This window comes from Rattus norvegicus, chromosome 13 (assembly GCF_036323735.1).
Source record: "Rattus norvegicus strain BN/NHsdMcwi chromosome 13, GRCr8, whole genome shotgun sequence".
Taxonomy (NCBI): Eukaryota; Metazoa; Chordata; class Mammalia; order Rodentia; family Muridae; genus Rattus; species Rattus norvegicus.
This window is the reverse complement of record NC_086031.1, coordinates 75,441,275-75,462,501: the sequence shown is the minus strand read 5'-3', so window position 1 is coordinate 75,462,501 and position 21,227 is coordinate 75,441,275. Positions and strand designations below refer to the sequence as shown.

At 39.4% G+C, this 21,227-nt stretch overlaps 1 protein-coding gene across 11 annotated transcripts in view; it reads left to right on the top strand.

The window, feature by feature from the left end:
- The window catches only part of Rabgap1l (RAB GTPase activating protein 1-like), a 595,699-nt gene that overhangs the window by 130,739 nt on the left and 443,733 nt on the right, over nt 1–21,227 (top strand). For all 11 annotated transcript variants that reach the window (XM_006250105.5, NM_001401442.1, XM_006250106.5 and 8 more), the window contains 1 exon segment: nt 9,535–9,676. In XM_006250105.5, the coding sequence (XP_006250167.1) occupies nt 9,535–9,676 (142 nt within the window).

Here is a 21,227-nt window from a genome sequence, read left to right as displayed (position 1 = left end):
GTAGTGTAGCTCTGACCAGCAGCTCTCAGCAGCTGGTGGGTGTCAACAGTTTCCCAAAGCTGCTCTTGGCAGGACCTCCAAGCAAACAGTAGCTGGAGTCAGTGGCTGCCAGAGCTTTTGGCAGCCCTCCATTGCTGGAGTAGTAACCTCTGGCAGTTCTGGATCTTCTCCAGCAGCTTTGCTTGAACACTCCCAGGCATCTCAGAGTGTGGTAGTCTCTGGATGCTAGGCATTCTGTAGGCCTGTAGTAATATTGTCAGATGAGCTCATTCACTTGAGGTACAGAGGATGAATGGTGGATCTGATGCAGTTTAATAGGTAGAGTGCTTGATAGCATGCAGGAAGCCATGGGTTTGAGCCATAGCATCATATAAACCAAGCACGTTGTCATATGTCCAGAATCCCAGCACTCAGATATAGGAGGAAGAACCATGAGTTCAAGGTCATTCCTGTTTATATAGCAGGTTCCAGACTATCCTGGGCTACAGGAAACCCTAGCACAAACAAACAAACAAACAAACAAACAAACAAACAAACAGTTGGCAATAGAAACACCCAAGAGCAAGACTTTATTAGGGCCTATGCTGATGGGGCAGAGCAGGATACATTTTCTAGACTGGCCTGAAAAGGATGTGAAGAGCACTGCATACATAGAGCCGAAAGGGCAGGCCCCTGCACATGTAATCTTCTCACTGGTAACACAGACCTTCTGCGCAGGCATACTGGGCTTGTCTGTGCTGACACTCATCTGTGAGAGAGACGTTCGTCAGGGACTGGAGTGGGATATCTAAAGTGGATGCAGCACTGGTGGGGAAGGAACTGGAGTAGTCATAGTAGTACTCCAGTGAAGTATTCTAATTGACCATGACAGCTGTGGCAGGGGAGCAAAGTTTTCCCAGCAACTGTTGGTGTTACATCAGTATTTAGGGAACCCGTTGATGTGGTTGCAATGGGTACATCCTCTAAACTCAGTTATTGTAATTCCCAAGGCTTCCAGTGGGGTTTTTCTGATGCTGGCAGCTAGATTTAGACCTCTGCTGGTGTCATGACAACCTGAATGGGCCACTGACTTAGCTTCTAATGATAGCCCCCCTATGGCATTTGTGGAGATTATGGTGAGTATTCTGGCTTCTAGTACCTCTGAGGGATTATGGAGAAGTGGCAATGCTGATCATAGTTCAGTCTGTATTAGAAGGCCACAGGGATGGCAGCTCCAGCCTCTAGTGTACCTCTTCAGCTTACCCAGGGTGTCTTAGTTAGGGTTTTATTGCTGTGAAGACACAACAGACCAGTGCAACTCTTACAAAGGCAAACATTTAATCGAGGCTGACTTACAGTTCCAGAGGTTTAGCCTATTTCCATCATGGTGCAAAGCTTGGCAGTGAACAAGTAGACGTGGTGCTGGAGGAGCGAGATCTCTACATCTTGGTCTGAAGGCAGCCAGGAGGAGACTGGATTTGTCAGACTGGGCAGAGCTTGAATATATATAAATGAGACCTCAAAGCCTTGCCTCCATAGTGACACACTTCCTATAATAAGGCCACACCTTCTTTAATAAGGACACATCTCGTAATAGTGCCACTCCTTGTGTCCAGGCATTCAAATACATGAAACTATGTGGGCCAAACCTATTCAAACCACCACATTTCACTTCCTGGCTCCCTTAGCCTTATAGAAATTACATAAAAAATGCATTTAGTCCAACTTCAAAAGTCCCCATAGTCTATCACAGTCTCAACAATGTTTAAAAGTCTAAAGTTCAAAGTCTCTTCTGAGATTGATTCAATCTTTTAACTATAAAATCCCTATAAAATCAAATCACATACTTCTAACATAATAAGATAAACATTACCATTCCAAATGGAAATTCGGGAACAAAGCGAGACCAAAACCAGATGGGCAAACTCCAAACTCTGCATCTCTGTTTCTGATATTAATGTGCTCTTTAGATCTCCAACTCCTTTCAGCTTTGTTGACTGCCACACACGTCTTTCTCTTGGGATAGTTCTCTCCTTGTTAGCAGCTTCCCTTGGAAGTATCCAAGGGTTCTGGGCTCTGGCATCTCTGACATCTTGGGGTCTTCAAGGCAACTTCAACTTCATAGCTTCAGAGAGGCTCTCAGGGCCTCTATGCAGGGACACCCCTGCCACACATCTGGCCTAAGCAGCTTTTCTTGGTTGTAGAGGGATATTCCATAATCCCTTCTGTTACTGAGTCCAAAGCCAGAACCACGTGGTTGAAGCTGCCAAGTTCTGCCAAGTTCTGTTCCTTGCTGGGGCTGGGACATGGCTTCTTCATGTAGTTACGTCTTCAGCAGCTTTCTGTTTATCATGATTTCCTTCACTGCCTAAGGTTGACTGTCCTAGGACTTGCTCTGTAGACCAGATGACCTTGAACTCAGAGATCTGTGTGCCTCTGTCTCCTGAATGCTGGAATTAAAGGTGTGCACCACCAAGCCTGGACCTAACATTTTCTTTAATCTTTCCACAAGATGGAAAGCCTACTGGGTAGGATCTTACCCCCGAGGTCTCCACTTCCTTAATTCTGTTTAACATCTTTAATTTGGTTATCTCATTAAACACAGAATTTAGCTCCATTCTACTTCCTGGTGCACCTTTAATACTCGAACCATACATTTTGCATTTTTTTCCTTTCTCAGCTTGCTATGTTTGATCAAAATGCTTCTCATAAGAGTATACCACAAGACAGAGTCTAGGCTGTTTTGAGAGTTCCTTAGACTTAATTTCTTCACTTTAGCCTCAGACTAATTTTTCAGACAAAGGTGAAAAGCAGCCACATTCTTCACCAAAATATCACAAGAATGATTTCTAGGCAACATATAAAAGTTTTCCTCTGAAATTTCTTGAGTCAAGCCTCCACAGTTCAAATCACTCTCAGTACCACTGTCTACCATGTTCCTACTAGCATGGCCCTTTAAGTCCCACTTAAGGCATTCAACTGCTTTTCTAATCCACACTCTCAAAGTCCACATTTCTCCAAACAAAAACAAGCCTATCACAGTGATACCCCACAGTCTCAAGGTCCGTACTCCTCCAAACAAACAATGGTCAGATCTATCATAGCAATAACCCAGTTCCTGTCTTAGTTGGGTTTTATTGCTGTGGATAGACTGGGGGATCTGCCGGGCTATATTTCAGAGCTTAGACTATCAGTTGTCAGGGCAACTATGATAGCTATCACTCTCTTTGATTCTTCTTAGGAGGCTACAGGTAGCCTTTGGTGTTGTAAGTGGTGAGGTCCTCAGCTCTCACTCTTGTTTACAGGCCTGGTATGACTTACTGTGGTGGCAGCTGTAGCTGAGCAGCTGGCCACAGGAAAGTGTTCTGGACAGCGCTCTACGGAGCATCGGAGCATTTGAGGCTTGCTCCTAATAATCTGTAACCTCTTTGGTTGTTGAAGATGAGTAAGTGGAAAAGCATTTTAAAACAAAGGCAGGGAGTGATGAACATCCTATGAAAATCTGAATGTAAAGAAGACCTTTTGATGCATATTTCCCAAGGGAATATAGTCCTTAATTCTCTGGCATTCTCTTAATTCTCTCTCAGTATAGTGCTAGCATTCTTCAGTAAATAGTACAGAATTTACTCCTGTGATGGTTAATCTTGACTGTGTGGGTGGTACCATTCTATGGGCTTGGGTATCATTCCACATGAAATGGAGAAAGTCTGCTGCACATAAGCATCCATCATTCTCGGTTTGCTGACTATGGCTGCTGTGTGATCAGAAGTCTCACTTTCCTACCACTATGCCTTCCCTACTTGATGGATGTATCCTCAAGTTGTCAGACCCCACCCTTGCTGCTTAAGTTGTGCTGGTCAAGTATTTGTAGCCACAAGGAAAATAACATATATAAATATAAAAATATAAAAAATATAAAAATATAAAAATATATAAATATATATATTCTCTAGCCAGTACCTTATAAAGAAAAATATTCTGTTGGTGTTGGGGGTGGAGTTTCAAAAGGACTTTTCCCCTTTGAGTATCTTTGACTTTTCATTATGTTGGAAACAAAATCTTTTAGAACTGCTGGTATTAAAACGGGTAACTAGAGACGAAGCACATGTGACATGAAACTGGAAGAAGACAGGACTGTTTTGTAAGAGAAAGTACCCAGCAAAAGGAGAGCAGAGGGTAGAGCAGTGCACTGTAAGGGGCACGAGCAACAAACTGTGATGGCATGTGGTAAAGTGTCACCAGGAAACACATGGCTTTCTCTGTGAACTTATGCTTAATAGAAATACATTAAAATTACCATTGAAGATGCTTTTCAATTTGTACCTTAAAAAATAAATATACTCAATCAGTAAGTAACTGAGAGAAATTGAATAATAATGGTAATAATTATTTTTTCTGCAGAAAGATGGAAATTAATATTATAGAGTTTTTATTGTGAGAAAATAAAATATAGGCTGTATTTTTGTTAGTTTTTCTGATGTGCACTTCTGCTTAGGTTGTCATTCTTGTTTATTTCATGCAGAGGCAAATAAAACCTGCCTGGAAACAAATCCTCTTGCGAGATTTATAGACAAAATTCTATTAAAAATGAAAGATCTTATATATCAGCGTTTCTTAACCTTTTCCCACCCATAATTCCTTTCTGCATGAGAAATTTGTATACTAAACTAGGTGTATAAATAGATAAAATTAATTATAGAAATAAAACATTTAACTGATAATAAATCATTCATAAATTTATTATGTAACAATTCTTTGTAATTTCTCAGTAAACCATTTATATGTTAATAAGATGCATATGCTTGCTTGCTTTTACATAATGAATAAAATATTGACTGAATATCTTGGTACTTAAGAATGTGCAACATTCTCAAAGCTAAAAAAAAAAGAATGTGCAACATCTTCAAAACTTTCAACTTGATTGGTATTTTGATTTTATGATTATTATTGAGAATACTGCTTTTTGCATTATAAAATATATGACATAATAGTTAATGCCATTTCAAAAATTGTTGGAACTTCTGATACAAAAAATTCAGTTTTTTTAAAAAATGAAAATCAATCATTAACTCAAAGACTAATTTTAAAATCAAATGTCGTAAACAATATAATCTAAAGTGTATTAACTTGCTATTCTAACACGCTGAAGAATGATGGTAGGGAAATGTGAAAAAAAAAACTTTGTTTCTTGTAAAATTTGTTTCTAAACATATGTGTAGTACAAATGCTGTTCCTAAGATTGAGCCTTCAGAAATCTGAGCCATTGTGTTTCAGGAGTGTCTGACAGTGGCGTGTGACACGAGGAGATGTGCTCTTGTTATATTTAGAGCCAGGGCTTCAGTGAAGCATATGATGCGATGGGAGGTGGTTTGTTGCCAGAAAAATGTGGTATTCATTGCATGTTTGGTTTTGAATTAAGGTTTGGTTATGGTCTATTTGAAAATCTTTCAGTATCGCCAAATTATGACTTATGCATTCAGTTACATGAGTCTGTGAAGGACAGTGGCTCACACATTAGGAAGCTGGTTTGTAGATACAATGGTTCACAGTTCAGCTCTGCACCAGATTTGTTGTTAAAAATAAATCTTACTTCCTGGATCCTACCCTAAAGATCATGACCAAAGATATTAATGTTTTAAATGTGAAGAAATCTTTGGTGTTCTTACTTATAAACAGTGTTATGATATATAGCTTCTGAAGATATATGTATTAATAGAAATATCAATATATTGTCCTTTGTAGTCTATTATACAGTAAAAGATTTTGGAATTAATTTGCATAATTGTAATGAATCTTTGTAAGTCAACCTATTCTTTTTTTTTAAATATTCATTTACTTATGTACATACTACAGTTTTCTGCCTGTATGTATGCCTGTAGGCTAGAAGGGGGCACTAAAGCTGATTTCAGATGGATACGAGCCACCCTGTGGTTGCCGGGAATTGAACTCAGGACCTCTGGAAGAGCAGACAGTGCTCTTAACCTCTGAACCATCTCTCCAGTCCAAAGTCAACCTATTCTTGACATATAAATTTTAATATGAATCTGACAGTTTATTTTATAAATACAGACTTTTAGTTGTCTAAAAATAAATATTGAGAATAAAATTATGTTACTAAATACTTTATTTGAATCTTAGTTGCTAAGTGCAATATTTAGGTTCAAGACAGTATATTTGTATAGCTAACCCAGCAAAGTTGGGCCTGGTCATTGGCAGGGACAATGTGACTTGGTTCCTGCCCCTAGAATAGAATCAGCATGGTGGAGAGGTTCCACAAGTATTGATGGTTGCTGTGGGTGTAAGGCTTATTTGTATTAAAAAATATGTATTTTACTTCATGTTCCTGCTTCAGAAAATATTTTCCCTCTTAGAAAGGACTGAAAGAGCTTGAAGGGGCTTGAGACCCCATATGAACAACAGTGCCAACTAACCAGAGCTTCCAGGGACTAAGCCACTACCCAAAGACTATACATGAACTGACCCTGGACTCTGACCTCATAGGTAGCAATGAATATCCTAGTAAGCGGACCAGTGGAAGGGAAAGCCCTTGGTCCTGCTAAGACTGAACCCCCAGTGAACGTGATTGTTTGGGGGAGGGTGGTAATGGGGGGAGGATGGGGAGGGGAACACCCATAGAGAAGGGGAAAGGGGAGGGGCTAGGGGGATGTTGGCCGGGAAACCAGGAAAGGGAATAACAATCGAAATGTAAATAAGAAATACCCAAGTTAATAAAGATGAAAAAAAATTTCCCTGCGGAGGTAATCAGGAATGTTTTCTCTGCCAAGGTTATGCCAAGGTTAATGACCGATTTCCTGATAATTTGAAGCAGCATGAATCTGGAAGTCAAGGGTATGTCTATGTCTCAGCAAAATTGTAAAGACCATTTTGACCTCTAGGACAGCGTCTAGGATATTCCAGAAAGCCCTTAACCCTGTAGGAAAGATCTATGAAAATATTGAATTCAAGAGTATATAATTTCTCAACTATGCAAACTCTAAGGATGCAATATGAATTGTATAAGGAACTTCTCAGATCTAAAAGAACGGAGGCCACTGCACTGAGAACCAGGGATCCCACCCAGCTAGCTCATTGTGCTTACAAACGCAGGCAGATCTCTGAATTCATTTGCAATTTTTAAAAAATGTACTTGCTGCCTTTTTCTAAGAATCAAGACCCTGGGGTCTTGGGATACTCATTCATGGGACAATCAAAAGGGATAATGGGGTAATGACTGAACTGATATGTAAATAAAAGACTGGGCTTTTGATCTGCAAGAGATGAGTTATCCAGAGAGTTTGTTAGAATTGCAAGAAAAGCAGATCAGAGAAAGAGCTGTCTCAAGCAGAGCATAGGCCATCAGCTTGTAATCTACAATTTGACTTCGTTTCACCACTCTCAAAAACACCGTCCTCAGAATCCCCCCTCAAATCAAGGCCTGTTCTTGGCAAACTGAGTGCAGGTGAAATAGCTCCGTTGTAATACTTCCCTTTCACAGCAGCAAAGTTCAGCAGTTGTAACTGACACCATGTCGTTTGCAAAGCCTAAAATATTTCCCGTATGTCCCTTTGTAGAAAATTTTGTTGATGACTAAGAAAGATAATTACAGTGTTTACATCTTATCTGTGTACATTTTCTTGCCTTGATGATGAAGTCCTGGCCAGGACTTTTACACCAGATTCTGACTAGGAGTGGTGAATAATGAACATTGTGGTTTTGTTCTCCAACTCATAGGAAAGCTCTCGATGACTTGCCATTAATGTTAAAGTTAGTTGTAGGCCTTTTACTGGTTCTCGTTAAAAGGATAAGAAGACTTCATTATCATCCTAGTTTGTTGATGTTTTCTTTAAAAACATGAATGACTTATGAGTTTACATGTATTGCATCAATTGATGTGATCCTGGCGTCTTTCCTTTTTAATCTTTTAATATTTTGGTCTATGTTGACTCTTTTTCCTCCTTTCAATGTTGAACTAGCTTTGCATTCCCCAGACAGTTTTCATTGGTTGTTATGTACCATTTTATCCACACAGACACAGACACACACACACACACACACACACACACACACACATTCATATATGAAATACATGTATAAGAGTGATTCGACTTTTATGTATTCAATTTATAGTATATTTAATTATAATTTATATATTTATATACGAAGAGATAAGTTTACTTAATATATTTCTGTGTATAACTATAATTTTAAACATTTAATTATCATATTAATAGTTAATAATCTTAGTGTTTGATTATTATATAATATTAATAGTATGTGTATTTACTGGCAGAAATAATAGTGAATTTCAGTATGACATTTTCATGCACGTACACAGTGCATTTTGATCATAATCCCCCATTATCCTCTTTTGTCTTCTTCCTACTTTCATTAATCTTTTTCTTCTCAGCTAGCTCTATTTCCTTTACTGGAATTTTATAGAAAGTAATTTTATAGCTACGTCTATGTCCATTTAGCAAAGGAGACACAATAGCTCTAGCACTGTGATCTGTACTGGCCTCATCTGTGAACCTTGGACCCGGTTTATGGACCAGGTTTGAGTTCCCTCCTGTGGCCCAGGCAACAGATGTAATTACAAAGTGATGGCTACGCTGATAACGGCTTTCCTGCTACTGTTGTACGAAAGGGTTCCTGTGCTCACCTGCTCACTAGCATTGCGCTACCGTCCACAGCTGTCAGATTGTTGAGGGCACTTTGTCTTTAGCAGGCTGCCAAGTTGCTGATTTGGTTTGCTAATGTAGATATATTGCTGTGTTTTGCAGCAAATTGATCTCTGGGCCTTGTGCATGATAGGCAGGTGCTGTACCATTGCAATCACATTCAAGATTTACTAATCTATAGTTGATATTTTTGTCTATTTTTATTAACTGTAGTAAATATCCCATTATACTGTGTGTACATGTTACTCACTAGTATGTCTTGCTGCATTTTCATTTTAATTACATTTGAAATGTAAGATCAGACATTCCTCTTTTTATTTTTTTTCAAAGACAGGACCCCATAATGAATTTAATGAGCTTGCTATGTAGCTGAAGATGACCTTGAACTCCTGATCCTGTCTCCATTTCCCAGGTGCTAGGTGTGCAGATGTGTACTGCCATGGTGCAGTTGGCGGTGTGCTTTCTGGGCAAGCATGCAGACCTGAGTTCAGATCCTAAGTCTAGACTCAGTTCAGGCCATTAGTTGGCAAGTCTAGCTGTTTATTTCTTTCTTACTATGAGATTACCAGTAATGAATCAAACGTCATTTGTTGTCTGTCCTAAAACTTGTGATGTCGCGAAGAATAATTGGATTGTGTCAAAATGTTTAGTAAGTTGAATTTGTTAATATAATGCTAGATGATTCCAGTGGAAAAATGGTGGAGAAATCATTCATTTAAAACATGCCAAGGACAGTGTATTAAAAAATCCCTCAAATTCAGACATGATCTAGATAAATGTTTTGCTTTTCATTTTAGCTGATTTTAATGAACTATTGCTATATAATTTTATTCTCCTTGTATTTCTAATATTCAATTATATGATTTTATTGTTTCAGTCTGAGGGAAAAGGCCATAGCAGTGCTGGAGATGCAATATATGAAGTGGTGAGTCTGCAGAGAGAATCTGACAAAGAGGAGCCGGTCACCCCTACTAGTGGAGGGGGCCCAGCCTCACCCCAGGAGGATGAAGCAGAAGAGGGTAAGTTGAGTTAGTCATTTAAACACGTGCTTTGCTTAGAGTCTTCAAGAGTGATGTGCGTGCGCATGCATTCTCACGCAGAGGGGTTGGGTGACGTTATTCCTAGTCTCGGACATACAAGTTAGATTTTTTTGACATATGAAGGGAGATTTGGTTCATTTGGTTCTTGGGTTGCCCAGTCCCCAGTGCCACTCAAGCAGCTGTTTAAATTTGGCAGTATTGCTGCTGGTTTGCGTCCTATTTGATTTCAAGTACTTCTGAGGTATTTAATGAGAAGTTTCAAATTCTCTGACGTATTTTTAGGATTTCAGTGATAGTGTTCTGCTTATCTTTAACACCTTTCACTTTTGTTGCTATATTCTTTACCATTCACCTCTGCAAGAGGACACTATCTTTTCTATTTACTACACAAGTGCTGAGGAGAAATGCCCCAAAGCCTCTTACACCATCTGGCTGTGGGCCTGACACTTTTGTCATTGTTATCTAGGGCTTGAATGACAGGTCTTAGAGGATTGCTTCCAGTATGGGGTTTGTTAACAGTAAATTTCTTTTTTTCCTTTTAAAAGATTTCTATCTTGTTTTTATTTATTTATGAATATACACACATATGTATGTCCATGGAGGCTGGGAGGTGTCAGCTCCCTGGAGCTGGAGTCTAGATGGTTGTAAGCTCTCTGAGTGGGGAGTTGGTGATCCAGTGCAGGAGCAGCAGGTAGTCTTAACAGCTGATCCATCCTTGTAGCCAACCAGGTTTCTATATTAATATCATATTTGAAAAAATCTAAAAATTTGTTTCTTTATATGTATTTATATCATTTTGAGAGCAATACAATATCGACTAGTAATTATTATTCACTGCATGTGAGGCATCCTTCTGTTTCTGGTCCATCAACTGGTTTCATCGGCTTTTAATTGCACACATGCTTTTCTTAAGTGGGCTTTAGGAGTGAATCTAAGGCACAGAGAGCACAAGCCCCTTGCCTGTGTCACTTGGCTGCAAATGGCAGTGCTGATATCTGATGCAGGCTGTTTATGTCTACTGTGTTACTCTGTCACATCTGACAAGTTACCAAAATTTATAAGCAACTTTTAAGAACTAGGGGAAATGTGCATAACGGAATTAGCTATTCAAAGGCCTCTATGTTAACACTGCTGAGGAACCATCACTCTTAAAAGCTATTCCCTAAGAAGTCACTCTTTGTTTCTCTTTACCCTAGCCCTGGCAAACACTAATTTGCCTTTTTATTCTGGGAAATTAATATAAATAAAATTATAATAATACTATCTTTTTAAAATTTTATTTAATCTTTTTTATTTTAACAAAGATACTGTCTTTCATATGTGGCTTCTTTGATTTGGCATAAAATTTTTGAAATAGTCCTGATTAATCACACATTGTAGCATGTGTTAATATTTCATATTTTTTCATGTATGGCTATTAGTAATATAGTTGTGCCTCATTATCTAGGTATCACTTGAGACATATTTGAGTTTCTGGCCCAGTTAGATATTGTAAAGAATGTGATAAATAATTATATGAAATCATTGGGCATCAAAAGACAATACAGAGAAAACATAACAGATTATAAAAGATTATATGAAAGACATAGTATCTTAAATATTTTTGTAAATCTGGCAATTCAACAAAGAAGGAGAAGAATATAATTTTTATGTTGAATATGTATTCTGGAACTTCACTAAGTTCTTCTAATCATTTTGGTGATATCTAGAATTTCTAGCTTTTAAAATCATGTAACATGTAAGTAAGAACAATTTAAACTCCAATCCCCCACCCCCTTTGTGTTATCTGGACCATTTTACCTAATTTTTTTAGCTAAGAATTCTAGTCCTGTGTTAGGTAAAATAGACAAGAGTTAGTGCAGTTCTTCCAGATCTTAGAAGTGATTTCAAGTTTTCTGTTGTAGCAGATTACCTTTGAGTTTGTCACATTTGGCCTTTATTGTGTCGGGGTGTGTTTCTTCTGTAGCTGGTGTGTTGTTTTAACAGGAGGCGTGCTGAAGTTTTCATGCGTTTCTGTGTCTGTTCTGTTAAGGTCGTGACACACAGTTGTTGTTCTGGAGATGTATGCTACTTGTTACAGTCAGCTACCCCTTCTACTGGGCGACTGAGTTGGCTTTGCTGTTAAATTTGTCATCTTTGTCCAGGGCATTTATTGGCTTCTATCTGTTTTATACTGTTTGAATGATTTTTGTGTCAAGGCAGTGGTGTCCAGGGCATTTATTGGCTTCTATCTGTTTTATACTGTTTGAATGATTTTTGTGTCAAGGCAGTGGTGTCCTCATAGCTTGAGTTTAATATACTCCTTCAATTTGGGAAGTAGTTTAAAAAGAGTTGGGGTTAATTTTTTTGTTTTCTCTGTAAAGGCTTAGTACAATTCAGTGTGAACCTTTAGGTCTTGTTTTTTCTTTCTTAGTATATGTTTTACTATTCTTTCAATTTGATTATACCTTACTATCTGGTCAGCTTTTTTTGTTTCTTAGGATCCAATCTTTCAGTCTTTTTGTTCTTGTTTTTACGTTTTTCAACCTCATTTTGTTTTTATCATCCAGCTTTACAGAAAGTAATATATATTATGTAAAATTTTCATATTTATGTGTGTAGATACATACTTATTATTTTATTTATTTACAACCCAGCTGTTGCCCCCCTTTTCACAGTTCCTCATCCCATTCTTCCTCCTCCCTGTCTCTGAGAGGATGCTCCTCTCCCACCAGGCCTCCCCTCCTCCCTGGGGCTTCAAGTCTCTCTAAAATTAGGTGTATCTTCTCCCTCTGAGGCCAGACCTGGCAGTCTTCTGCTTATGTATGTGCTGGGGCCTCAGCTCAGCTCATGTAAGCTGCCTGTTTGCTGGCTTGGTCTCTGGTCTCCCAGGGTTCCAGGTTAGTTGAGACTGTTAGTCTTCTTATGCTGTCACCCTTCTCTTCACTTTCTTCAGTCCTTCCCCTAATTCAACCATAGGGGCTCCTGACTTCAGTCTAATGGTTGGGTATAAGTATCCACATCTGTCTCAGTCAGCTGCTGGTTGGGGCTCTCAGAGGACAGCCATGCTAGGCAAGCACATCAGTCATAGTGTCAGGCTTTGGTGCTCCCTCTGACCTCCCCTCCCCCCATCAGACGGATTACAAGTTGGGCTGGTACTGGACCTCCTTTCCCTTAGTCTCTTCTCCATTTTTGTCCCTGTAGTTCTTTTAGACAAAAACAATTATGGGTCAGAAATTTTGACTGTAGGATGGCAACCCCATCCCTCCACTCGAGGCCCTGTCTATTGGAGGTGGACTCTTTGAGTTTCCTCTCCCCACTGTTGGGTCTTTTGGCTAAGGTCACCCCCATTGAGTCCCGAGAGTCTTTCATCTCCCAGGTCTCTGGGAGTTTCTAGAGGGTTCCCCATGCCCCAGGCTGCATATTTCCATTCACTCTCCTAGACCTCTGAGCTTCTCACCTGCCCCCTCCCCCATACCTGATCATGTTCCCCTTTTCCCCCTCCCCTCCCATCTCCCAACAAGGTCCCTCCCTCCCTCTGCCTCCTGTGATTAATTTCTTCCCCCTTCTAAGTGGGATTGAAACATCCTCAGTTGGTCCTTTCTGCTTATGGTCTGTGGGTTGTATCCTAGGTATTTTGTACTTTTTGACTACTATCCACTTCTATACCATGCATGTCTTTTTGAGTCTGGGTTACTTCACTTAGGATGGTATTTTCTAGTTCCATCCAATTGCCTGCAAAATTCATGATTATTAATAGTTGAATAGTACTCCATTGTGTAATTGAACCACATTTTCTGTATCCATTCTTCGGTTGAGGGACATCTGGGTTCTTTCCAGGGGTTGTTTCCAGCTTCTTGCTATTGCAAATAAGGCTGCTATGAACACAGTGGAGCACATATCCTTGTGATATGGTGAGGCATCTTTTGGGTATATGCCCAAGAGTGGTATAGATGGGTCTTCAGGTAGATCTATTCCCAATTTTCTGATGAATTGCCAGATTGATTTCCAGAATGGTTGTACTAGTTTGCAGTCCCACCAGCAATGGAGGAGTGTTCCTCTTTCTCTATATCCTTGCCAGCATGTGCTATCAAGTATGATTACCACTACAATTATGATGTGACACTATTGTTTATTATGAATAATGCCCTATAAATATTAAATATATTTTATGAATATACACATTTGGTTTTTGGGGGGTATATACCTACTAGTAGATTGACTGTATTAAATATGATTAGTTTTAACATCTTTGCAAAGTAGCTATATTAAGATCCTGTCTGCTTCACTCCTTCTTTAAAAGGGGAACAAGAATACCTTTGGGAGGGAATAGGGAGGCAAAGTTTAGAACAGAGGCTGAAGGAATGCCCATTCAGAACCTTCCCCACATGTGGCCCATACATATACAGCCACCAAAGTAGATAAGATGGATGAAGCAAAGAAGTGCAGGCCGACAGGAACCAGATGTAGATCTTTCCTGAGAGACACAGCCAGTATATGGCAAATACATAGGCGAATGCCAGCAGCAAACCACTGAACTGAGAATGGGACCCCCGTTGAAGGAATCAGAGAAAGGACTGGAAGAGCTTGAAGGGGCTCGAGACCCCATATGAACAACAATGTCAAGCAACCAGAGCTTCCAGGGACTAAGCCACTACCCAAAGACTATACATGGACTGACCCTGGACTCCAACTGCATAGGTAGCAATGAATATCCTAGTAAGATCACCAGTGGAAGGGGAAGCCCTGGGTCCTACCAAGACTGAACCCCCAGTGAACGTGATTGTTGAGGGGAGGGTGGTAATGGGGGGATGATGGGGAGGGGAACACCCATATAGAAGGGGAGGGAGAGGGGTTGGGGGATGTTGGCCTGAAAACCATGAAAGGGAATAACAATCGAAATGTAAATAAGAAATACCCAATTTAATAAAGATGGAGAAAAAAAAGATTTCATCCTATCAAAATGAGTTGTTTGTTTTCATGTTATTTTTGTTCTTTGTGTCAAATATCTATTCATATAAGTTTAGGGTTCCTCATGAAAAGTCATATATTATTTGGACATGTAGTCATATGAAAATTGGACCAGGTAGAGCTGGAAATCTGCAATGACTCCAAGGACCTAACTTACACAGTATCTAAAGTGATACTGCTTATTGGAAAAATCAATAGTTCTTCTCCACCTTTCTTTCTCCATGTAGTGCCTGCATGTCCTTTTGATAATGACTGACTTCCACTAAAGAATATGTTTCAAGTAAAATTGTAGTGTTTTTCATTTTCTGCCTGTGGTTTGTATAATACCATATGTATAATGTTCTATCAGTCACAAAGGTTACTTCCTTAGTAGTTTTCCACTATCTTCTTTAGAATACTTTCAAGAATTTAGCTTCCTGCATCCACACTGTCACAAATGGTTGAAGAACAGAAATCACAAGCAGGAAATTTTCGGGGCATTATGTGGTAGAAGGCTTACATACCCTTGGTGGCTGCTGGAAGGCTTAGAAGGCTATATCTGGGGGTTGGGGATTTAGCTCAGTGGTAGAGCGCTTGACTAGGAAGCGCAAGGCCCTGGGTCCGGTCCCCAGCTCCGAAAAAAAGATCCAAAAAAAAAGTTTTCACTGCAAATACATGGAAGATGGTTGGAAAGAGCAACTGAGTTCTGTTTTTTTGAAGCAAAATAATCATTTGCAAACAATACAGAGATCGATTGAGAAGAGAGCAAAATTAATTTTCATTAAGAATGCATTATAGTATTTTATAATTATGTTTATTTAGTAAATAAATTATTCACTTGTAATTTTGAATGATAAGTAATATGAAGTAGTGAGTTAACTAAGTATATTCAGGGAAACCTGCACCATTTCTACCCTGAAGCCCATGGGACTTTATGAAACAGGAAATGAGGCATTCTTCTCTAAACCACCAACCAGGTAGGATGCCATTTTTCATTTCTTGAAATGTAGCGTTTTTAATATTACTTTAAGGATAAGAAAGTTGCATGTTCTAGATAGTAGTCTTGTAGATTTTCTAGTTTGAACAATCCTTGGATCTGAACAATGCAAGGGGGAAAAAGGCAGTGTAGTGAATGTATAGGGTGGAAAATCTGAAGCAGATAGTCATGTCTTGGGGTAAGAACTCAAACCTAAGCGTAGTATTTGGATATTTAAAAAGTCCCTGGTCTCTGTGAGAGTGATTCAGATAAAGTGAGAATGGCCTTGTTTTGGGTTGAAAAGTAGATAGAGGTTAAGGAGAACTGTTTGAATTACCCTTTCAAGAAATACATTGAATATATTGAACACTAGGTTATTACACTGGCCACTGAGGGCATTGTTAGGATTCAAGGTATTCAATTGTCTTTGTAGTTGGGCAGGGGAAGCTGAAAATAGAAAGGAATCCACACACCAGTTCCTAAGCGTAGGCTTCCTGACTGGTGCTTTTATAAATGCTGTTTCCTCTGCTTCACAGGCTTCTTCCACTTATGTCCACCTGAGTGAGCCTTTTCAACAGAGGCATGTTAACAGATGAAACAAAAACAGTAATTTTAGTATAGCAGCAGTGCCTATACTTAAATGTTTCAAAATATTTTCTGTGACATTTTTTAGTAGGTTACCCAGACAAATGATACTTAAAACGTGCTTAGTGTAGAGAGACTAAGGAAGAGTTTTGCGAATCCATATATTATAGTGTAGTGATAAAAGTAGATAAAGTTGTCAGAGAGAGCTATTTCAGGACTTTGGAAAGTTACCAAAAGATGGTGACCAGTCTGTTCAGTAGAAAACTGTTGAACTTGGTAGAGATTTATTAAGTTGGATCATGTAGCTCCAAAGAGGACACTGCAGATCCCAGTACTGATTTATTCTTATGTTGAATGCAAACCCCAAACCAGCATTAATTTTGATACTCAAAAGGATTTATTTCATGAGACCAGAATATGGACAACATTGTTTTTGAAGCATTATTGGGAATACTGTTTATAATTTTTTATAGCAACAGAATGGGAATTCTGGTTGAAAAATCATCGATTGGCCAAAATCTCAGAAGTAAGTTGACCTTTAGAAACCTCTGTGTATAGGGGTAGTTTAGCAAGCTGTGCACATGTGTAAGACTATTTACTTCCAGGAGATAAGAGAGAGGGCTTGACCAATTACACATTCCCATGGTGAACACGAAGAATAGCGTTCTGCTTCCAGAATTCTGTCTGATGGTTTTCTTCATTCCTTTCTGTTATGCATTGAGTACCTCCCCCCCCCCCCAGGTACTGTAAATGACTGTACAGCCATCTCTCCACCCTTCCCTTATCAGAAGGGGGAAGGATCTCTTAAACTTGGAGTCTGGTAATGAAGACTCCAGTACTACTTGCTCTCTCTGAGTTATTCTTTTTACTTTTGTCTTCTTTAGTCTGGGTCCCTCACATCACCTATCTTTTTGACGTGGGTCATATAACTTCACTTAGAAGTATTGGTGTTTCTAGGCTTGGCACAGTGGTTCACACCTTTAATCCTATCCTAGCACTTGGGAGGCAGAGGCAAGTGGATTTCTGTGAGATTGAGGCCAGTCTGGTTCCAGGAAGTTCCAGGGCATCCAGGGCTACATAGATAGTGAGACTCTGTCTGAGGGTGAGCTGGAAATGTTCGTGTTTCTCACTGTTTTTTTTTTTTTTTTTAGCAAAAATTCTTTTATTATGGCTCTCAATCGTATTTTACCTTTTCGATTTAGTTTCTCACCATTTTCTACCTCAGAAAGTTTACACTTGTCCATTTGCTATTTTTCCAAACTTATTAGGTTTAATCAGTTCTTTCTCTCTCTGTCAGTTTTGTCTGTCTCTTTTCTCTCTGTCCCTCTTGTTTGTCTCTGCCTCTGTCTCCCTCTCTCTGTGTATTTGTTCATGGATACTCATATGTTGTAGACACTCTAGATGCACATGGAATCTGTAGGTAGGAGGAGTAGGAGGAGTAGGGGGAATAGGGGGACTAAGGGGAGTAGGGGGAGTAGGTTCCAGGAATCAAACTTAGATTGTTAGTTTCAAGCACAGCAGATACCTTTGCCTGTGCTCTGTGGAATGAGCCTTTGCTTAGCTTAGATTTTCTGTTAAATCCCAGATAACCATGTCTCTCTCTACCTCTTTGTCAGCCTCTCATTGGAGTGCTAGTTCCTCAATGAGATCTTGCCTGCTCAGTACTATAAGTAATAAAAATTTAAAAAAAGAATGGGTAATTAATAGCTATGTCTTCACAATGTCTCAGTGTTCAGTTCTAGGAAAGAAAAATAAAGGTAGTATTTGTAGAATTGAATTGTAAAAATCTGCAAAACATATTGAAAATTCCAATTTCTCATGATCATATACTATTAGACTGCAAGCAAAACATCATTTCTATTTTTCTTTAAATTTTTCTCTTCTGTTCTTGACAGTTTTTGACTGTTTGAGATGTTACCTTGTCTTTTGAAAAATTCATCAGCTATTACCTCTGTAAAACTACAAAAGTCACAGAGTAGGAAGTAATAGTTTCTTGTCTTTTATAGATAGGCGTTCATGCATTTTCAATACACTGTATTATTAGTTCAGTAATTGACATTCCTGTCAGCACACACATCAAAAGTTGGAGCTGGAGGTGGCATAGAGATGTCTGCCTGCTGGGGGAATTGGAGTACTCTTTTATTTAATTATTTTTAACAATTTGCCTGTCAAAGCAAAAGTGGAAGTTCAAGTCACTTGATATTGTCTTACTTTAGTCTGTAATTTAACTAAAAGGGGAATACAGATTCAGAGTGACTAAAATTGCTTTTAATTTTCTGGGGAAAATCTAAAGTTAAATGAATTAAGGTATCTTTGCATATTTATCAAATGTTGTTCAAAAAGTGTGTTAAAGGGAATTAGTTTGAATGCAGGGATTTTATCAGAAAGTTAGGACCATCGCAACAGTCTTACTGGGATCCCATATCACTGCTCTGCATCCCACAGATTCTGAATTGCCCTGCAGTGCTCTTGCCTTTCACTGTCTGAACTTTGAGCTGGCTGTTGGTTAGCTTCATAGAAGGAATTCCGTAAAGGCAATGACTGACAAGTATTAGTCTGCTGGCCTTACGACACACACCCCGGACTGACAAGATGCTCAGGCAGTTAATGCCCTTGGTGCCAAGACTCAGGCCCTGAGTTTGACTCCAGAACTCACATGGTAGAAGGAGAGAAAGAACTCAAGGGTAACAACGAAGTGTTCTCTCACCTCCACACTTGTGTTGCAGTGTGTGCACACAAAATAAGTGTAGTAAAAATTTAAAAATGATAATACATCAATTACTTTTAGTTAATCTGATTCACAATATGATAAAATAACCTTTTATATTTATTGTAACTTTTATCATATTTGGTGAGAAATATTTATTTCAGTATTTATCCCCATTTGGCTTTCAAACTTGTTGTCTTCTGTCTTTGTTTCTCAAATGCTGGGATTTTGGGTCTGTGGGACCATACCTAGATAAAGTGATTGTCTTTTTAAAAGTTGCCCTATACTAGTTGGGAAGAGAAAAGGACCAGAGGCAAGGATGAGGGTAGACAAGAGAGGAGAATGGGATGGCCATATACCTGTGATAAAAATGCATGATACACATATATGATTGTAACTTTAATTTTTTTCAAACCTTATTTTTAATAATGGTTCTTAAACACTTTAGCCACCCTTCTAGCCTACCACCTACCAGATGTAGAAAAGAAAGGATACGGGGTGGGGTGGGGGTGGGTGGGGTGGGTGGACCTGTTTAGAAAGGTTCTTTGGAGCAACTCCAATCTGTATTGTCTGGAAATCAATAGTTCAGTTCATAGGTCAGCAGGCAGCAGCAGCTCGATCCATTCACAGACACCTCATGGGTACATCTGCAGTCCAGTTTGGTAGAGTTGGGATAGCAAATGGGAATCAGCAGCAGTGGCATTAACTAGCAGAGGCAGCCAGGCCTCAGCCTCAGCTTGAGTCAGCAGGGGAACCAGCAGAAATCGCTGGGAGAAGTTCTCAGCTGTGCCTTTCTCAGGGAAGTGAAGATCAGCGAAGACTCACAAGTGTTGCACAGCTAGCTGTACCAACAAGCCAAGTTCAGCTCCGTCACAGTCTACTGAGGCCTTCTTATATACCTTCCAGACATCATGTGTCCTCCACGGGTCTTGTCTCAGCATGGGCCTTGCCTCAGCTGGCATCACTCTGCCAGTCAACCCAAGTTCACAGAAGTGGCTAGAAGCTGCAGCACACCACCAGAAGCTTTTTGGTGCTTTTCTTTCTATGAAGTCCCAACAAACAGAGCTCAATTGTGCAGTGTAAGGTGGACCAATATATGCACGTTGTTAGAGAAGAATCCTCCATCACATGTCCTTTCGTGTGCTTGCTTTAGCAGAACATCCTTTCACCTGTGTCCCCTTCAGTTCCAGCAAAACACCATCCAACCCTCTTTCCAAAGAACCCTTAAGTTTCCACTTCATATGATTGTGTCATAATGAAGTCTAGTATTTTGTTCAATGGATATATGCTAGTGAAAATTAAAAATAAATTTCCCCTGACTTTAAAGACTGTTAGCTCATCAATCTATTATTGACTCATAACCAGAGACCAAAATAGTCTCAACTGACATTCATTTTCTTGTAGCCTCTTAAGTCTTAGTCTCATTAGACAGATGGGAGTCACCAGCAGCAGTTACCATACAGCCCATTTCGGGAACAAAAGGAGCTGCAGCCACCCTGCTGTTAAGTCACCCTGCTCTTTTGAGTTACTCAGAAAAGTATAACTTTCTCTGTTTCTTTTTCTAGAACCTGGGCATGCTTCCCCTGACACTGTGGGCTTTCTCACTGTTTCCCTCTGAAGTACCCCTCCACCCCTTCCTTCTGCCATGTGGCTGCTTGTCTGCCATGTGGCTGCTTGCTGAACATGCTGGACTGTGACTTCAGAGGCATGGCTTTCTCTCTTTTCTCCATCGTCAACTTACAGCTTGCCTGTCCTATTTTTTCCTTCTTGTTTTTTTCTCTCTTAAACTTTAATAAAACTGTTCTTGAGCTTCAAACCAAAATTCCTGTATTCAAATGGAGAACATATAGAAAACATTACAAAAAAGAGCTGTTTACAAAAGTGACAGCCATACACTACTTAGCTGTGCAAACACTGTGTCTCTGAAGTGTAGAGTGTGTGGACCCTTTGCTGGAAGTTGTGGGGTTTTGTTTGTTTATTTTTTGTTTTTTTGCTTTTTTTGATGATGCCTCATTTTTAACATTGTTGACTCATTTAGTTAGTCATTATTTCAGTCACATAAGGTAGAGTAGATATGGTTGTATTGCATTATGGGTGGGGCATTTAAAATTGGTAGAAAATTCTTTAGAACCTAGTGTTTTATTTGGTAGATTGAAATCTGACTTACATGCCAGCAGAATGTGAAATATGTCTTTGAGGCAGAGTGAGATTGGAGAGGCAACTTGGCAGCAGTTTGTGGAGAGTCTGGAAGAAACCTGGACCGTGTGGGCTTCTGTCAAAGCCTCCTCAAGGCTTCGCGATAGGTCTCACCATCCTCAAAGACTAGACTGAGT